The sequence below is a fragment of the Eurytemora carolleeae genome, unplaced genomic scaffold (assembly GCF_000591075.1).
Source record: "Eurytemora carolleeae unplaced genomic scaffold, Eaff_2.0 scaffold479, whole genome shotgun sequence".
Taxonomy (NCBI): Eukaryota; Metazoa; Arthropoda; class Copepoda; order Calanoida; family Temoridae; genus Eurytemora; species Eurytemora carolleeae.
The window spans coordinates 55,821-77,713 of record NW_019396369.1 but is presented as its reverse complement, the minus strand read 5'-3'; the positions used below and the strand labels follow the sequence as shown (position 1 = coordinate 77,713).

General features: G+C 30.1%; 1 protein-coding gene across 2 annotated transcripts in view; it reads left to right on the top strand.

Moving 5' to 3' along the window:
• LOC111701867 (diuretic hormone receptor) overlaps positions 1-21,605 on the top strand; it is a 34,273-nt gene extending 12,668 nt beyond the window's left edge. For both annotated transcript variants that reach the window (XM_023473336.1, XM_023473335.1), the window contains 11 exons: positions 1,673-1,766; positions 3,267-3,337; positions 3,605-3,645; positions 5,480-5,560; positions 5,741-5,838; positions 6,043-6,162; positions 11,080-11,176; positions 16,617-16,717; positions 17,757-17,845; positions 19,994-20,115; positions 20,784-21,605. In XM_023473336.1, the coding sequence (XP_023329104.1) occupies positions 1,673-1,766; positions 3,267-3,337; positions 3,605-3,645; positions 5,480-5,560; positions 5,741-5,838; positions 6,043-6,162; positions 11,080-11,176; positions 16,617-16,717; positions 17,757-17,845; positions 19,994-20,115; positions 20,784-20,857 (988 nt within the window). In that variant the 3' untranslated portion in view covers positions 20,858-21,605. The remainder of the gene's footprint in view (positions 1-1,672; positions 1,767-3,266; positions 3,338-3,604; positions 3,646-5,479; positions 5,561-5,740; positions 5,839-6,042; positions 6,163-11,079; positions 11,177-16,616; positions 16,718-17,756; positions 17,846-19,993; positions 20,116-20,783) is intronic.
• Positions 21,606-21,893: the final 288 nt, after the last annotated feature.

Here is a 21,893-nt window from a genome sequence, read left to right as displayed (position 1 = left end):
AAAGTAATAACGACAATATTCCGCACATTTTACGGTCTCTTAGTTAACTTATTAAGTTTTAATGGATCCTGCCATTCGATCGTCATATAAACAGTGTTCTGTGTTGCCATTTATCATAAAATAAAATTAAGATAATATTTTGTTGAACAAAAAATTTCTTTTCTAAAAATAATTAGTGGCAAGAATGATCTTTTTAATGTTCACCATCGCCATTGTTTAGTTACCAGTAAAACTATTGCTATAAATTTCTATAAAAACCTTCTATCAAACTATTTAAACTATTTCAATTATTTACAATTTATAGAGCAGCTGGCAATCCTTTTTTGATAAAGAATTCAATAAGAAAGGTGCAAATTGATACTGGCAGTTACAGCATTTTTCTTTTTCAAATTAAATTGGATTAAATGGGATGTTTGACGTTAACTTCAGAAAAGAAGGGAATTAAATATTCAAGAATCAGAAAAGTTCTTAAATAGAAAATAATATGATATTCTAAAGCAGAGAAAAAAGTTTTATTTAAAAAACTTTTGTCAATGCAATTTTAATATCTGAAATAAGCTGGTTTGTCCTGGCAATCAATGATTTTAGCTAAGATCAATGGATTTAAAGGGACTGTATATGTGATCCTCCATTTAATAAGAGTGGCATTCCTGATTCACAATCTTATCATTTAAATCTTTATTTAGGCAACATGTTAACGAATATCGTTGTTTTCCCATTTTAAATAGTTAAATAGTGTTCAATTCTGTAAACTACGTTCTTTGTCTCTGCTGCATAAAATCCACAAGGCACTATTAAAGAGAAATCACGATTCGAAAAAAGAACAACAATTAGATAATTTGTCATTTTAAATTACGTCCTTCTTAGTTCCAACTTAATACAACAAAACTACTTTAATTAATCTTTGCACTTTACATTGTTTCTTTAGCTTGGAATCATTTCCTTTTATCAATTATTAAAACCATAATAAATAAAACAATATAAGATTATTTTACAACTATGACCTTCCTCATGTAGCGAATAAGGTTAAAAAACTGTTAAGTTTTATGTACTTCTCCAATGCGCCTCAAATGAAGGTTAATTGATATATCTCTAATATTCTACACTACACTCTACGTAGAAAAGAGAAAATAGTAACTAACTCAATTATACTTTATAGTACCCTTTGGCATGGACATTTTAGAACTTAAATTGTTAACCTAAATCACAAATTTCTAGGCTGCGGTAAAAATTTGCATCAATTTTCAAGATCAAGTTGACTTTAAAGCATAGTAACTAACTCGATTATACTTTACACCCTTAGGCATGGACATTTTAGAACTTAAATCATTTGCTTATAACATTAGTATTAAATAATTGTAAATGACGACATATTCGCATCGAATGTTGTCATTTAATAGAAACCTTAGGATCACTTTGATGTTATAATTTAGGGTTTGCCTAGATAATAAAATCCATCAAAGGAATTGAGTCTTTGCCACAAATTCATTTTTTGTAAAACCTATATCTTTGCAGCCTTGAGATGTAAACCTTTGATATTTCAAACTTACATTATTTGATCTAATATCATTCATAGTTTGAAATATTAAAGGTCTACGACATTGGGCTGCAACGATATTGAAATTAGAAAATCAGAGTTTGTTGCAAAAACTCAATTCCTTTGTTTGTTTAGTGAGATGAGATGTATGAGACACAAGATCCATATTGGACTCTTCCTAACTTATATATTCACAGATCTAGCCTGGATCATAACAAACCTACTTCAGGTAAACAGAGAATAAGAAAAATACCAGCCGTTTATCTTGAAAACTAATATGAACATTTATCTTAGTAACCGTACATGGTGTCCCATGAAACACTTTGCAGTAGGGGTATTGGATTATAAACACACAATATTTATTCCATTTTTACATTTAAGGTGTCATTGGAAAGCTCTTTTTTCAGTTATTTCAAAGTATTAAAAGAGAGCATTTGCAGCGAAACCTTGATTGTGAAACTAGAACAAAAACCGTTCCCTCAATACTCAATACCCCTTCTGCCAAGTTGTTTTTGGGACACCCTGTACATACAAAAAGATCTCCTTTAAATTGTATTAACTGTAAAGGATTTCTTTTGTTTTTAATGATATCTTATTTCTTAATTAAATCTAAAACTAGGTGAAGTTCCTAGCTTTGACAATGGTATTATATTCAAAACTTTCTAATGATAAGAGAAAACCACTTGTCTCTTAATAGTTAGGAACTGTAACCCGTAACTTTTAGTGACCTCCATGTAAAGATGGCAATGCCTGATTTACAACGGTACCCTTAAAAGTTTTGTCTGATCAAGTATAGATTAGATATCCATGTTTTGTCTATTGAAAATTGATCAGATTAAGATTTCAAGGGTATTGTTGTAACTCGGATATTGCCATCTTTGCATGAAGGGTAACGTGAAATTATGCCTACAATCTTTGTTGAGTTGTCACATCATTGTAAGTGTAGTGGTTTGGATGTCTTTAGATTAAATATACCATAGACATTCATATCTCTGTATTATTATTTAGACGTATAGTACATTATTCTGTCTATAAGGTAGATATTATGTGCAGTTAATTATTTATAATACTATTATTATAGTTGACAGTGCTTTAAAGTTTTTAAACAGAAACATTCTCTTTATTAGATTATATTTAGTCCCAAGCACATGACTCATGATACACTGGTTATTTCTATATGATATAAGCAGAGATAAAAAAAATCAAATTGATTTCAATTCAATTTTTATTTGAACTTAATTGAACGAATTAATCACAAAGTATCCTATTTTTTTGAGAAAATCTAGAAACCTTTTTTTTCATTTTATCATGATGAATTTATAGCATGTCTGCAATGAAATTTGCTATAAAATAATTTCAGAAAAAGTATTTTATGCATAATGTAGCGTCTGATCCAATCAGAGTTCAGTCACATGCTGAGTGACGATTCAGAACAAATGTAAATTGTAATTGCGGTCACATCCAAGGGGTGTATTCAGGAATTTGTCCAGGGTGGGGGTTACATTTTTTTTTCAGGGGGGGGCTTAGCCCCAATAGCCCCCCCCCCCTGAATACGCCTCTGGTCACATCTATCTATCTATTTGTCTCATCTTTCACTTTGAGATAAATACTGAAATCAGTGTTAAATATTAAAGAAAATGTGTGTACTTCTACTGAAACAAGAATGATTAATGGATTGCCGAATGGCGTATAAAATATTAAACAAAACAGTTTCCAATTTATATTTTAGAATCTGGTTGTTGAACAGGGAGATGATCAAACCTCGTTTATCCTGTGGTGCTTAGTAAGAAATCTCCTTAGGTTGGATCTTATTCAAAAATAAGTTTGATGCTGAGATTTAGAATTTAGTTAACTTACGAATAAATGATTGATTCTAATCTTTTGATGGAAAATTTAAAAACAAAAAAAAAAGATTTGAACCATATTTTGAAATGACCTGAATAAAGTAAAAAATTCTAGTTTTAAGTTGAAGAAAAGATAAGATTTAAAATTTGGAAATATTAATATTAATTGTCACTCATATGAATAGATTTTTTTGTTTTGTTTTTAATTCTGTATTTATTTTAGTTACTTCCACTTGACCACTTTCTTCTGGATGTTTCTGGAGGGTAGGTTTTTAGTAACAATCTTTTACCTTTCAATTCAAATTTGAAAAAGTAAAAATTTCAGCTAATTTTTTGGAGCACACATACAAAACTTATCACCACAAAGCATATCTTATCAGCGACAAAACTTATCATCACAAAACTTATAAAACATACAAAACTTATCTAAAAACAAAACTTATCAAAACAAAACATATTACCTACAAAACTTATCGAAATTCATGAATCTAAAATTTCAAATCATTGAAATGTTCAAAAAATTGTTTGAAAATCTGTGAATTTTAAAGAGAAAATTCGGTAAACTCAGAATTCTCAGTTTCCTGGCCCCTGTCCTCCGGGATGGAAGCTAACTTGGTTGTGAAGGAGGATAGCCTGGGAGTAGGCGTTCCTGGAAAACAGGATAAGAGCAAATCTAGATACAAGTGAAGGTCATAGTTGTGTGCAAGCACACATACAGCTGTTCAATTTTGCCAGCTTTTTTACAGATGGTTAATAATTTATACAAACAAATTCTGAGTCAATCCTGAGTTGTGCAACATTTAAAAATGTTAAAAAAATAAAATTTTGTAATTATTTTGATAAGTTTTGGGTTTGATAAGTTATGTAGGTTGATAAGTTTTGTTTAAATAAGTTTTGTTTTCATAAGTTTTGTTGTTAGATAAGTTTTGAAAAGATAAGTTCTGTTCTGATAAGTTCTGATAAGATAAGCTTTGTGGTGATAAGTTTAGAGACAATACGTTTTGTATGTTCTTAATTTTTGGGTGTTCTTTGTATGATTATAATAAATGGCTTGGTAAAGATTCAAAGTACAAAAAAAAACTGTAGCTTTTTGTCTTTTTTTTGATTTTTTTAAAACTTCAAACCTTGGTATTAAGAAAAAAGATAACTAAGTGTTATTTTGAAGACTTTGAAAATGAAAAAATTAAAGGACAATCCAAAAGTTTTAAAGCCAAAAAATTTGATTTTTTCAAAATTGGTTAGAAAATCCTGAAGCCAGGTTAATGAATGTTGCCTCAGATACGTTTGTTTTCATGAATTTCCTTATTCTTATAAGCAATAACTCCATAAAAGCAAGGTTTCATAAACGGTATTTTAAAATATTCAATGTTGTTTTACTTTGAAAATTATCTTTAAATAAATGAACATTTTGTTTCCATTTATTTTTCATCGTTTACAAAATGATTAAAGTTGTTTAAAAAACATGAAAACTGCTCATCCCTAATAACAAGAGGATAAATGGAGCTTTGAAAATAATATGGTTTATATATCTTTATCACTTAGCTAACATCTTTAACATGAAAAAAGTATTAAAAACTATTTTTTTTTTATAATACTTGACATTGTTTATAAAATTTTGCTAATTCTATTTGAACTTTTTATCCAGGAACAATTTACAAAAACCTATATCTATTTATAAAGCGATAATAGCTTTCCTTGCAGTGTATTTACATTCATAATATGTAAAATGATAATGGTAAAGTTTTCCAGGAATAAACTTTACTATTTAATATTCATGTTATTACGGTGTCTTATTGTGTCCTGTCATGCATTATTCATCCACTATTTCCACCTCTTTTTAAACTCATTTGTAATTGTCATCATGGACTAAAGGAACTGAGGTCTTGCCTCAAACATTGATTTTTAATCCCAGAATCTTTGCAATCCAATGTTGTAGACCTGTTATAATTCAAACAATGCATTTCTTAGATCAAATATTCTCAGTTTGAAATATCAAAGGCTTACACCATAAGGTTATGTAGGTGACAAGAACTCAGTTTCTTTAGGGAAAAAGTTGTAAAACTGTTGAGCAGTGATTTAACATTATGTTTGTTTTTAGGTTTGTATCTGTTTCTCCAGGTTCAGGTTCCCCTTAGCCTTGCTAACATCAAGCACAAGCATTTTCTATTGTTTGGCTGGGGTAAGTTGAAATTAATTTAACATAAATTAATATTTGATATTGATAACCTTTGGATTGATCAGGACTGTATGTTATCAAGCTTGATATTTTTTTGGACTATAAGTAATTAGAAAATAAACATTTTCATACCCATTGGCTTGTTGAATTTTGTCCCCCTTGTTTTATTCTTTATTATTATAGGATTTCCTGGTCTTGTTATAATACTATGGGGGTTGATGAGATATTACCTACCAGGGTTTCCACAACAAGATGAAGAAGTTCAAACATCAGGAAAAGAGGTGAAAAAACATATTTTCAGACAAACCTTATTTTATATCAAACAAAAACCTTCTAATAGCAAACTTTATAAACTTTATCAAGGCATTCAGTTTCAGAAATTAATATTTATTTAAACCCATTCATTTTTGACTTTTGATAAAAAAATGTTGTTTTCCAAAATTGTATTAGAGAAACTGCTTACAATAAGGAAACTGTATACCTAGGGTCACCAAGTATACAACTGTCCATTCTACCGTGAACACCCAGTAGATTTCTTGGCCTACAGTGTACCAGTATTCACTTTGCTCATCTGTAATACATTCTTCCTAGTCTGGATTATGGTGGTAAGTTTAGTATCACTACCGAGCATTTTGTTGATAGGACACAAATTGTGTTCTGTTCTCAGTGATTAAACTCATTTTAAACATGATCAAAGGTTTTTTTTATCAAAGTCATGATTAGGGTTGTTAATCGTTTTTAAAACAATAGTTTTACGTTTTGTTTTTATTTTTGTTCCTAAAAACGAACGTTTTTTTTTGAAAAAAACTGTTGTTTTTGAAAACGAACCACTCATTTTGAACTTTCAAGAAACGAAATCGTTCGTTTTTGAAAACATCGTTTTTTTCAAAAACGAAAAATGATCACTTTTGAAAAATATTTTTTTTTTACAATTGTTTTTTAAAAAAAACGATCGTTTAAAAAATGTCACTAATGAATCTGAGTTTTATGACAATATATTTCAATTTTTTTCAGAAAGATAAGGTTATGAACTTATGAATGTTGCCTGAAATTTTATTTTATCAAAACAAATAACCAGAATGTGTTCTGACCTCGGATTTTCCGACCAAAAACTGTATCATTTTTGAAAACAACAGTTTTAAAACCGATATATTTTTAAAAACTATGGTTTTTAAAAACAATTGTTTCGTTTTTCGCTTTTTCTTTGTTGTTTTCAAACAAGTGGAAACAATCCATCCTACACATGATCAAAAGTTGGTTTATGTATTTTCACAGGCTGATAGTTTATGAATAACAATCATGATCCCTTGTGTGTATTGTATGATTATAATTGTAAGCTTTGGACTCGATATATATTATATTTTTAGTAACACTTTTTATACTTTATCAAATAATGTTCTTTTGGTTTCTCAACAAGATTCTACCATCAGTTTATACACAATACACAAGACAAGATTTATCTAGTGTGTTTCTGGGTTCCTTTGTTTCTAATTAATGTCAAGATTATCTGAAGTTATCAAAGTTTTTCAGGATTTAAAAGTTTCCTCGAAAAAAAAAATTCTATTAAAAAAACAGGCAAAAAGTGAATTTGAAACTTAATTATATATGTTTTTTACAGTACTAAGGCTCTTAAAGGGACCGTTCACTTATTTGGATAATTTCATTGTAAACTAATTAGCCTATTATTTATTCATTGGTGTTAGTCTTACTTTTCAAAGATATCAATGACCGGAGAAAAAAGCGATTTATTGTTTAGAATTCTGGCGGAAAGGTATGATACCTTTGCATAGACACTATTTAAACGCTTTTTTTCAGTAACAACAGCCTAATAAAATATCATATTTTAATGACATCATGTGTCCCCCATTATAGAATAAAATATAAAAACTTTTTATTTAAGAACAAACCGGTTTCAAGATTGAAACTCTTCAATTAAATCACGGGGATTTCTGGGGAAGTTGAGACAAAGTTTTATGCTAAGGTATCATACCTTTGTGCTGTAATTCTCGCCTTTTTTCTGGCCGCAGTGGGCTTTTAAAAGTAAGACTTATACCAATGAATAGCTAATAGGCTATTTGGAATACCATTAAATTACCAAAATAAGTGAACGGTCCCTTAAAAAAAATATTTTCCCTTACAAATTTGTAATGGTTTTAAATTTTGTCGAATTTTTAAAATTTTAGGAGAAACCACTTCTTGGATTGTAATCCATTTTCACAAAGTTCTAAATAATTCTTTAGTATTTTTAAGTGATTTTTTTCTTGAAAATTTATTATAGAAAATTTTACAAATAAAAAACATGCATCAAATCATTTTAGAAAAACACTTTCTCTATTTTTCAAAAAATATTTTCCCCAGAATAACAAAATTTATTCTTTTAAAATCTTAAAAAAAATACTGTGAAAGTTCTGAAAAGTAAATTAACTTTTAATGCAAAAGGCTTCGATCTAACTTATTTAGGAAATATGAAAACTTAACATTAAAAGTCAACTAGATAAGAAAAGTGAAAATGATACGTTAAAACCAGAGAAGTAAGATGTTTCCTACAGAAAAATAATTAATGCGTTATAATAAAAGGTGGTTTAAAAATACATTAATGTCAGAATTTGTCAGTTTAAAAAAATGGTTTTAACTTAATTTGAAGACAATTAGAAAGGGTTTAATACTTCTATTCCTATCCTTCAATCTTGAGAGTTTAAGTTCTAATAATCTTTCAGCCTCGCTGTTTGACATCTTTCTCTACCTGGCCAGAATAACAAGTTTCTCAAGATCAAATAAGACCAGTTATCTCAAATTTTTAAGTTTTTTTCAACAAAATTACAACATTCCCAGAATGTCTATGAAAATGGCCATATATTCTGTGTCTTACACACTGCTAGAATATCCCTCACATTATGTTCAATATTAGAAACATTTTGTTCAAAATCAGGAACATTTTGTTCAAATTCAAGAACATTTTGCTCAACATTTCGAACATTTTATTCAATATTAGGAACATTTTGTTCAATATTAAAAACATTTTGTTCAATATTGGAAACATTTTGGTCAAAATTAGGAACATTTTGCTCAAAATTAGGTACATTTTGTTCAATATTATAAACATGTTGTTCAATATTACAAACATTTTGTTCAATACACAAACATTTTGTTCAATACACAAACATTTTGTTCAATATTAAAAACATTTTGTTCAAAATTAGGAAAATTTTGTTCAATATTATAAATATTTTTGTTCAATTTTACAAACATTTTTTTCAAAATTAGGAACATGTTCAATATTTCGAACATCTTGGTCAATATTTCGAACATCTTGTTAAATATTACAAACATTTTGTTCCTTATTACGAACATTATGTTCAATATTTCGGACATTTTGTTTAATATTAGGAACATTTTGTTCAATATTACAAACATTTTGTTCAATAATACGAATATTTTGTTCAATATTACTAACATTTTGTTAAATATTACGAACATTTTGTTCAATATTACAAACATTTTGTTTAAAATATAGGAACATTTGTTCAAAATTAGGAACATTTTGTTTCAAACATTTTGTTGAATATATGAACATATATTCATCATTTATATTTGTCTATATCAAAATTACATTAAACACTATATATATAATTGTCTATAAAAGTTTACAATTTAATACTAATACACTTTTCTGTGCATTTTCTATGTACCTTTCTTCAGATTGAACATGCAAGATTTCCAGATCATGTCAGATTTGTCAAGCATTGCCAGGCAGAGAAAATGTTTTATGACTGTTTCTGTATGTTCTCGTTTCAAAGGATACTTTTTCACTGAATGTTCTTTTAATTTTTTTGTGGCATCGATGCTTGAAAGCTTGGTTATCCCACTCAGGCATTTCTGCTTGACCGTAGTACTCTAATGTGGCTTGTTGAAACATTTTTTCTGCATTGTTTGCGAAGGAATTTTTGCGGAGCCAAAGCCTTGTGTTTGCTCACATTATAGTTGTTTTGTACAGGGTAGATATTGTAGTGATGTCTTGGGCAGGTTTTAAGTGTAAAGCAGCATTTGTTGCACAGGCCCAGGGTGGGAATCCAGTCCATTTAAAAAAAAAATTATCAGTAAACTGTTAATGTGTCTAGTTTCTTCAGATGAACATTGAGCAGAATTAGAATAGAAGGGATGCAAAAATGTTTTTAGGTCCAGACTTTATATTAATCCAGAATAAAAATTGCATTTATGTTGATGAGTTTTGTTTCAAATTCACTTTTGATGTAATCCAACGCATCCCTTAGTTTGCCAGTAGGAAATAGAAGTTTGCCAAAGAATTTCTGTTCTTTTTAGAATATTTTTGGAATTTTAGTTTGGCCAATAGTAAAGTTTATTCTGCTAGGCACTCCTGCTCTGATCGATGGAAAATGACATTTTGCTGGTTTTAACCTCATTCCCATACTTTCAATCTTGAATTTGATGTCATTCTGACTTTCTCCGGTTTTTAAATCTGTTGTTATCAGGCAAAAATCATCAGCATAGGGCAGAGTAATAATTTTCTCCCCATTCTCCACAATTATTCTCACTCTATAGAAATTCAAAGATTGGGTTAAAAACCATCAGAAATAGATGGGACTAAGCGGGTCACCTTGGAAAAACCCCCCTTACTAGGGAACAGGGAAACCCATTAGTAGAGAAGAAAATGCTGGAGAAAGTTGATTATTATGCAGGGTGTTGAATTCATTTTTAAATAGTTAAATAAAACAATCAATTTTATTCAGATAAATTAGTTGAATAATGTAACATTTCATATCTTTCAGTCAAGCCACTGTACTGCACTAGCTTATCAATTTCTGAGTTTTGTTTATTATTCAATTTGATGAGTAGGAAAAGTTCAAAGCAAAACTTCTTTCAAAAGTGTCTTAATTGTTATTACTTATTGCAGAACTACTTTTGCAAAACAACTTCTTTCCTCTTTGGACACAAATTCATTTAGCACATTTGCTAAATTTAGTATTAAAGACATAATTTTCACTTTTTTCAAAACCTTTGAATGAATCATTCTATGACAAATCGTAATCTATTGTTATTTTATGAGTGTCCACAAAAAATTCAGCCCCATCGGTCCAGCCGTTTGGCCGGCTACAGACAACATATATATATACAAATGTCTTATTTCGTTATAGATATATAAAGTATAGTAATCTTGTTCTGTTTGTCTGTTTTTATGTCTGATTATAACTGGAACCTCGGGACCGATTTGCCCAAATTTTTATTGATGAATTTGGTATAACCACAGGAATGTTTTAAGTCTGGTTTAAAGATTCTGAGTGGATTAACTTTTAAAAGGAAGGTTTAGATTTTCAAGGCTAAGCTGGGTTTCAAAGCTAGTTTTTTATATTAACCCTGAATAATGTAAATTAATTAATGACTTCAAAGTCGTCTTTTACCTTAGAAATAGTTTGCGGCATTTAATAAAGGTATCCTGACTAAAGCAATATTTTTTATGAAACAATAATCACAATCAGGCTATTTCCAATATGTTAATCTTTTAGATTGTTGTATCCAAACTAAGAGCACAGACAGTGATGGAATATGACAGAAAACATTGGAAAGCCGCCAAGGCGCTTATTGTCGTCATCCCTCTACTAGGTAAATACTAAATTATGTTATCACTAAAAACTTTAAAATCTGAATTTAAAGTCTGAACCGAGTTTTAGGCATCCATAGCAAGTTATACAGTTGTACCTTTGTAGTTTGTACAGCTAGTAATACAGTTGTACCTTTGTAGTTTGTACATCTAGTTATACAGTTGTACCTTTGTAGTTTGTACAGCTAGTTCTACAGTTGTACATTTGTAGTTTGTACAGCTAGTTCTACAGTCGTTTCTTTGTAGTTTGTACAGCTAGTTATTCAGCTAGTTGTATCTTTGTAGTTTGTACAGCTAGTTCTACAGTTGTACCTTTGTAGTTTTTACAGCTAGTCCTACAGTTAAACCTTTGTGGTTTGTACAGCTAGTTCTACAGTTGTTCCTTTGTAGTTTGTACAGCTAGTTTTACAGTTGTACCCTTGTAGTTTGTACAGCTAGTTATACAGTTGTACCCTTGTAGTTCGTACAGCTAGTTTTACAGTTGTACCCTTGTAGTTTGTACAGCAAGTTTTACAGTTGTACATTTGTAGTTTGTACAGCTAGTTCTATAGTCTACAGCTGTCATGCAGACGGTAAAACGAGACAGTATGAATCATCCTCTACTAGTGAGATTATACTGTTAACTAGAAATGAGCGCGTTTTTTCTTTTATTTCGTTCGTTCATTCTTCATGAACGGCACATTTCGTTCGCTTTTTTCATTTGTTCAGTAAAATTAATTTTTCGTCCACTTTTATTCGAAATATTGTTTGTTTATTTAAAAAACTATCGTTTTTCAAAAGTTAGCTCGAAAAATCGTTCGTTCAAAATCAGAAATAAAACATGGAACCTTTTTTATAAAACTCTATTTGATAATTTGTTCGTTCAGAAAAAAAACAATCGTTTTTTTCAAGTTCGTTCCAACGATTTCAAATCGATGCCCATCTCTACTGTATACATACTTACATGCAAGGATTTAATGCAAGGAAAGTTATTTTAGAAGTGTACGCATCTTTTATACTGCAGTGTACTGTCTCTGGGCGGTAATGTAAACACAAGACGGATTTCAAAGACTGACATGGGATCCATCTTTAACATAAAAAAATCAATGAAATATTCTGGTCATAGGAAACTATTAAGTGAATTATCAAAATTATCAAATTTAATGCTTTTAACCTCCTCGGATACTAAACAAACACTGATGCATCTATTCTTGTTTACAAATTCCGCCCAAAGAGAACTGGTTTCAATATGTACGCAGAGTATACACGACCGCAATTAACTTTCCTTGCATTACACCCTTGCTTACATGTAAATCTCAGTCATTTGACAAGCCAGACCGAATTGTATACATTGTCAATAATTCATGGGGCGAACATAGTGTGAGGTTTAGGCCGAACCGGTACGAATTTAGTAGAGCTTTCATAATCTCTGATATTCTGAGATAGCAGTTATTATTTTCTGCTACAACGAAAAAAATAAGCATAATTTGCGTTTAGCAAGCTACACAATACTTATGCTAAACATTTTATATATATAATCCTCATAAGACTTTAAAACTTATTTTGATGACTTTGAAATTAAAAAGAATTATTTTAATCATCATTGATGCATCTTTTTTTGTCAAAATTAGATTGAATTTTGAGATTCTTCCTTTTATCAAAATGATATCCTACAAGGTGAAACGGAAAAGGATATATTTTGATTATATCTGAGATGATTTGCTTTTTCCTTCTTCATAAATAATTTATCCTAATTTGTTGATAATCATTTAATGATTTTACCTTATCAGGAAAGCCTTAACAATATATAATACATCTGAGATAATTAAAAAAACCCTCTTATTTTTAAACATCTATATCTGTGCAACATGATGGTGTAAACCTTTAATATTCTAAACGGAGACTATTTCTTTCAAAGGATGAATAGTTCAAAATTAACATACACGGTTTAAGATTTAAGATTGCAAAAAAAGTGAGAAAATTAGAGTTTGTGTTGAGTGTTCACTTCCTTTACAAATAGAATTTATAATTGTGCTTAATATTTAGCAAATATAAAAATATTATTTCTGAAGATGAAATCAATGTAACCACTTTAGATTCTGTAATTCTGATGACAGATGCCAAAATTAATCATTATAATTAGTCTAATTAGCACAGATTTGCATTTGTGCATTTATGTCAACTTTTCAGATGCCTCTAGCACTCCTAAAGACCTGATTAATTGTCATAAACCCAAATTTTCTCACCTCATATTGTATACCATTCTTTGAATAAATCTTATTTGTTCATTTCAACGACAGAAGTGTAAAAAACTGATAGTGTAAAACAACTGACATTGTAAAACAACTGACAGTGTACAACAACTGACGTGTACAAAAACTGATAGTGTACAACAACTGACAGTGTACAACAACTGACAGTGTACAACAACTGACAGTGTACAACAACTGACAGTGTACAACAATTGACAGTATACAATGACAGACAGAATACGACAACAGACAATGTACAACGACAGACAGTGCACAACTACAGCACATTGACAGTGTACATACAACGACGGACAGTGTACAACGTCGGAAAGTGTACAACGACGGACAGTGTACAACGACGGACAGTGTACAACGACGGACAATGTACAACGACAGACAATGTACAACGACAGACAATGTACAACAAATGACAGTGTACAACAACTGACAGTGTACAATGACAGATAGTGTACAACCACTGACAATGTACAACAATGTCAAACTGTCTTTGATTTGAGGAACAGCAAACGGGAGTTGCAAACTTTTATTCAAATACAAAGGAACTGAGTTATTGCCACAACTCTGATTAATAATCCCTATATACTATATACAATATACTATATAATCCCTATATACTATATAATCCCTATACTATATAATCCCTATACTATATAATCCCTATACTATATAATCCCTATACTATATAATCCCTATACTACTATATAATCCCTATATACTATATAATCCCTATACTATATAATCCCTATACTATATAATCCCTATACTATATAATCCCTATACTATATAATCCCTATACTATATACTTTTGCAAATTGCAATCCATTGTTGTAGAACTTTGCCATTCAAAATTATGAATTATGTTAGATCAAAAAATCTAGGGATGAATTATTAAAGTATTAAATTATTATTATTATTAAATTATTAAAGATTAGAAATAAAGTCATTAACAGTTTACAAGGAAAAATCGAAACACATTTTTAACAATGTGTTAAAGTGTTCTGGACCAAATTCTGTTTTCTTCAAAACATCACATCTTTAAAGGAATTTAGTTTTTGCCACAAACTCAAAATTTTCAAAATTCAATATCGTTACAACCCAATGTCGTAGACCTTTAATATTTCAAACTATGAAGGATATTAGATCAAATAATGTTAGTTTGAAATATCAAACGTTTACGTCATAAGGTTACAAAGATATATGTTTCACAAAAACTGAATTTGTGGCAAAGATTCAATTCCTTTATAATGAATTACTTTTCGCTAAGAAAATCTGTAATAAACCAATCAGAACAAAATACTGCAATTTCCAACTTTTGAGATAATCTATATTTTGAAGGCGAGGACACTGTTTCCTTTTATTGACATCTAGAGTGCGTACAATGGATGATAGATTAATAAATTAATGGGGAGAAGAACAATTTACAAATGCATTATTCCAGACATGCATATTGCTACATTGTGATCAACTTAAGTATTATCAAAATACAACTTCCAATTAATTGTTCACATTGTTTGTAACAATTCGAATTTGCTGCATCACTGAGCAGGATATTTCATCCCTTACTTTGAATATTTTTGTCATAGTGAAGGTTTTCATAAATTACACTGTAATATCAATTATATATGTATAATTTCTTCAAAATTGTTATTTAATTATCTATTTCAAAAAATTTCTTTTTTTACGTTTGATATTTTGTCCTTTCTTCCCAAAAAAATGTGAATAAAACATGGCTATTTATTTTACTGCTGCGCCGCGACCGCGCGGTGTTGAATCTAGAGATGGGCCTTTTAGATTTTTTCATTTCGTTCGTTTATCGTTTGTGAACGACCAATTTAGGTAATCTTTTCCAATTGTGTAAAAAATTGATTTTGTTCGTTCTCAAAATAACCGTTCATTTTCCATTTATTTCGTTCTTTTTCTCACAAAATGATTGTTCAGTAAAACTGTTCGTTCAGTATAATCTTTCGTTCAGAAAAAAATCATTCATGTTTTCGAAACTTTGTCCGAAAACAAAATCGCTCCTTTAAAAAAACTATTGGGGTTTTCCAAATCCTGTTCCTTCAGTAAAAATCTTTTAGAAAATTTGTTCGTTCAGTAAAAAATAGTTTATTTCTAGTTCTTTTGAATATTTTGAATGGTTTGTTTTCAAAAAACGATAATGTTGTCATTTTTCTGAACGATCCATTTTCTTCGTCCATCGTTATTTTTTTCTGAACGACATCTTTTTTTCACAAAAAGATTTCGTTCCTTCAAAAAACTATGCCCGGAGTTGAAATCTATGGAACCGGTTTGCCTGAGCGAAGGTCATCTTTGTATAAAATGTGTTAAATGTTTGGATAAGAAAACGTTAATTTCTTGTTAACTCTAATATCAAAATTTTTGATATTATTGTAAGTAATGGCTAACACATTATGTCACTGAAATATGATAATTTTAGATTTTCTTGGGCTGTTACTAAAACAACGTTTAGATAGTGTCATACGAAGATATTCTGAAGGGAAAACTTTAGAATTTGATATTATTTATCCTGATAGCTTAATCTGAATATCCAATGTGGGCACTTTCAATTTCCTTCTTAAACCGTTTTCTTTCTTTTCCTTTCCCTGCCAGTGAGAGTTCACTTATTAAATGCCGCGCAAAATTTATCTTTGAAAAGTAAGACTAATACCAATGAATAGCTCTAACGCTATTTAGTTTACCCTTAAACTGACCTAGCTGTTAACCCTAATATATTGTAGTGTATACACCAACTGTTTAGGAGTGACCTACCTGTTAACCTTAATATACTGTAGTGTATATACCAACTGTTTAGGAGTGACCTACCTGTTAACCCTAATATATTGTACTGTATACACCAACTGTTTAGGAGTGACCTACCTGTTAACCTTAATATACTGTAGTGTATATACCAACTGTTTAGGAGTGACCTACCTGTTAACCCTAATATATTGTACTGTATACACCAACTGTTCAGGAGTGACCTACCTGTTAACCCTAATATATTGTACTGTATACACCAACTGTTTAGGAGTGACCTACCTGTTAACCCTAATATACTGTAGTGTATACACCAACTGTTTAGGAGTGACCTACCTTTTAACCCTAATATACTGTAGTGTATATACCAACTATTTAGGAGTGACCTACCTTTTAACCCTAATATATTGTACTGTATACACCAATTGTTTAGGAGTGACCTACCTGTTAACCCTAATGGGCCCTGACATGGAACACTACCCAACTGGATATTTGATCTTTCAGTTCATACGAGCAGTTTTCCTTTCTACACAGGTTAATTAGCCATTGAAACACTGTTTTTTCCTTTTAATCCAGTTTTTTTTTAAAAGTAGCTTGGGAACCCGGCCTTGCCTAGAAACAAAGTTTTCTTTAAAAGATTCAACCTATTTCACTAAGAACTTATAGGCCTGGATAAGATCATTTTTGTGGTTTCAAAACAAAATTTGAAGCAAATCGGTTCTGGGATTCATGAGTTATAATCGAACATTTATAAATATTTTACAAACAAACAAACAGAGATACTACTTCATAATAAAAATAATAAGATATTAAAGAATACTTCCATATTTGCTAACTTTTTTTATTAAATTTCATGATACAATCTTTTAATTTTAATCAAAAATTCTTTTTACACTGCCCTCTACAGCAGAATATGATATGATTAAATGGCACAAAATTAACATTAAACAAACTGTATTTCGAATGAATATACTTTTTTTAGAGCAGTAAAACATAATTTCATTCATTATTCATTTTTATACATACATGAATACATAAAATATAAAGTTCAAAGAGTAACATTTCTATTAAAGGGAGTGTTCGCGAAAAACTAGGGTTGACCAATGAGCGCAACACAAAGAAATCTATAATGCATATTCTTAGCGAAAAAAAAGTTAAAAGTTTAAACACAGCTTAGACTTTAGGATAAGAAATTAGATTTTTTTAAAAATAGATTCGACGCCGTCAACATTTTTGTAAAACTCTTTACCTTATCTTAATTTTTCTTTGGCTTCAATCGTAAAAAATACACATTTATGATTTATGTGTTTGGTCTTCAACCACTGTAAACACACATTTTCAAAGCCAACAAATATAATATCTAACAATAGTGAAACCCTTCTAGCGGTTGAGAGGAAAAATATTAATCTTTAGATTATGATTCAGGATGTTGAATGAATTTTTAATTAGAGAACAAAAAAAGTCCCATTTCTTATTCTGAATTATGTCGTGGAGTCTTGATTAGACCATTGAGTTTTTTTCCTCCCAAGAATATAATGATTGCAAAGAAATTCACTAAAGGTTGAATATTCAGGGATTTGTGATTACCCTCCCCTACTGCTTCTTAAACAGTGAGGTGAGAGGCGTGCTGATGACAAGATGGAACCGTTGGCAACTAATCAGGAATATACAATTTATCTAGTTAACGACAAACTAAATACAATTTATATAGTTCACGACAAACTAGATACAATTTATCTAGTTCACGACAAACTAAATACAATTTATATAGTTCACGACAAACTAAATACAATTTAGCTAGTTCACGATAAACTAAATACAATGTATCTAGTTCACGACAAGCTAAATACAATTTATCTAGTTCACGACAAACTAATTACAATTTATCTAGTTCACGACAAACTAAATACAATTTATCTAGTTCACGACAAACTAAATATAATTTATATAGTTCACGACAAACTAAATACAATTTATCTAGTTCACGACAAACTAAATACAATTTATCTAGTTCACGACAAACTAAATACAATTTATCTAGTTCACGACAAACTAAATATAATTTATATAGTTCACGACAAACTAAATACAATTTATCTAGTTCACGACAAATTAAATACAATTTATCTAGTTCACGACAAACTAAATACAATTTATCTAGTTCACGACCAACTAAATACAATTTATCTAGTTCACAACAAACTAAATACAATTGATCTGGTTCACGACAAACTAAATACAATTTATCTAGTTCACGACAAACTCAATGCAATTTATCTAGTATACGACAAACTAAATACAATTTCTCTAGTTCACAACAAACTAAATACAATTTATCTAGTTCACGTCAAACTAAATACAATTTATCTAGTTCTCGACAAACTAAATACAATTTATCTAGTTCACGACAAACTAAATACAATTTATCTAGTTCACGACAAACTAAATACAATTTATCTAGTTCACGACAACTAAATACAATTTATCTAATTCACAACAAACTAAATAGAATTTATCTAGTTCACAACAAATTAAATACAATTTATCTAGTTCACGACAAACTAAATACAATTTATCTAGTTTACGACAAATTAAATACAATTTATCTAGTTCACGACAGACTAAAGTTTATAGCACATATGATATGCTTTTAATCAGAACTTCTCTTATTAAAGGGCTTTTCAGAAGAGCAGAAATGTTTTGAATTTCTAATGCAGAGTGTTTTACGAAACATGACGGAATTTAATGTCTTCTTCAATTTACTGTGTTGGGTATTAAAGACTTTTTACAGATTATTTCGTTAAAAAATCGTTTACTTATATTTTTTTCTTCTTTCTTTATGGTATTAGTCAACTTAAGAAATAAGGAAGAAGACATTTATAACTATTCACAAAATGTGATGTTTCGTGAGACACCCTGTACATTAACAAGGATATAACTAATCATAAAATAGACAAGCACAACTTTACAATATTTAAAAGGACTGTAAAAGTAATTTCAAGTGAACCTCCAGTAACTGATTCACAAAAGCACTCTTGAAACCTTTATCTGATCAATAAAGGGGAAGATAATGGTATATTTCTAGGTTAGAAAATATTCAATTTTGGTAATATCCTTCCCTGCAGTAGAAATGCGATATTTAAATATTGGAGGGTCACTCGAAATTGCGCTTAATTATAAGCTAGTTCTTTTAAGCGAATTTTACAAAACTCATTTAACTCATTTACACATTGTAAACATGGAACAATGTGTACATAAACTAAACACATGGTTTTATGCGTAAATGTTAAGAATTTTCTTTAGAATTTGACTTTTGGTATTTCCAACTATGATATATGTTAGATCAACTTGTTTAATTTTGAAATATCAAAAGTTTATGCCATCTGGTTGCAAAGATAGGGATTAAAATATTTCAAGGTCCTTCGTGTAAAGTGTTTTTTTTCCGGTGAATATCCTAGTTTCCTAGAACTGTGGAAAAGCCTCTGTGAAATCAAGCTATCACTATATATCGGTGTAGGCCTGCCTATTTCTGAAACCATTAACAAAATTGATACATTAATCAGTTTTTAATTAATGTTGATATTCGTCAAAAATAAAACAAAGCAATCAAGTCTGATTTTCTAAACCATATACCTTTACAAAATAATGTTGTAGACCTAAGATATTTCAATAAAAGTTTGAAAAATCAAAGGTTTAAACCATCAGAGGGCGAAGATATAGGTGTTTTAAAATTTGAGTTTGTGACAAAGACTCTACTTTCGATGCCCCTTATTATAGTGACGACTAGAATAAATGTATATATGAGTCCAGGAGTGTGGGAGTAGACTCTATGAGAACCTCAATGGCCTGCTCGACTTACTTTAGCCAGGTGGAGAACAAGAATATAGAGAGGGGCAGAGGGAAGCTTCTAGAAGTTCCACTCCATCACCAAGGTACACATTATTTCAACTCGCCTTATTCTGTCGCATAAATTGCGTTGGGTTAACTACATCATACAGGATAAATTAGACTGGTCCTCGATATATGCGTACACTCCAGGAGATATTCTCTCTATCCTTGATATATGCGTACACTCCAGAGATATTCTCTCTATCCTCGATATATACGTTGCACTCCAGAGATATTCTCTCTATCCTTGATATAGCGTACACTCCAGAGATATTCTCTCTATCCTCGATATAGCGTACACTCCAGAGATATTCTCTCTGTCCTCGATATATGCGTACACTCCAGAGATATACTCTCTGTCCTCGATATATGCGTACACTCCAGACATACTATCTATCCTTGATATATGCGTAAGCTCCAGAGATATTCTCTCTTTCCTCGAAATTGCGTACACTACAGAGATATTCTCTCTATCCTCGATATAGCGTACACTCCAGAGATATACTCTCTATCATTGATATATGCGTACACTTCAGAGATATTCTCTCTATCCTTGATATATACGTACACTCCAGAGATATACTCTCTGCTCTCAATATAGTGTACACTCCAGAGATATACTCTATGTCCCTGTCAGTAAACTCTAGTGCATCATGTGTACTTCAATTCGACCTTAGATCTTCCCACATTGGTTTAAACTACGTTGTTGCAGGACTAACCAGTACTTCAACATCACGGATGCAATCTTTCACGGAGATAAATACCATTGGAGGAGATGCCCTTTAATCCAAACCAAACCAAACCATGTTTACTTGATCATACATACTTTATATAAGATAGAGCTCAAGCATAAACTAAATTTGAGGAATGCAAAAGGTTTCATAGGTTAAAAACATGTATGATTATTTTTAAAGGGACTGTACACATAATTGCTGAGGACCTTCTATTTATAGAGTATAATGTCCAATTCATAATAGAAGATTTATCAGATCAAGAATGAATGAGATATTCATGTTTTTAATTTTTAAATGAAAGGTCATTTGAAATTATAACTCGACAGTCCCTTATTACTTAGGGCCAATATGGCAATATAATAATTTGAAGATAGATAGATAGAAATTCGGGCTGGTACAATAAAATCTTCTCAAGCTTAAGCTTAATAGTGTTTGAGTGTGGATTAACATGGCGGATCCAATAGTAAAAGTTAAAAAAAAAATCATAATGTTTGGGACAAAGAATAAGAAGGTAATAAGGTAAGCTTGGGTCATATAAAATTCTATTGATTTCACATTTCTCGATAGAGCGTTTTTAAATTTAACATTCTTAACATATGCTCATGGACCATGAGCGCTTTGTTAAATAGTGTAAACGGAAATGTAAATAATAAAAGGTCTTTCTCTTCTTTGTGTCTAGTTATTTAGAATATGTCAATGTGTACCAAAGAATTATATGTATAGTACGTAATTTAACATACGTAACTGTTGTAATCAAGTCTTTACCAATTTTCTAAACAAATATAAATGTTTTAAAAATAGATAATGAGAATATAAACCATTTTTTAACAATTTTTTTCCCTACAGGCCAGTTAACTTAATTAACACAATAACGGAATTATGTTTGAGCCACAAACTCTGATTTGTTAGGCCCTATATCTCTGCAATAAATTATGGTTGACCTGAGATATTCTAACTATAAACATCTGTTAAATCAAATAATGTAAGTTTTAAATTTAAAAGAATTACACCATTAGGTTGGAAAGATATAGGGATTAGAAAACTTGGGTTTGTGGTATAAAGGCTCAATTCCTTTAGGGATAATATAA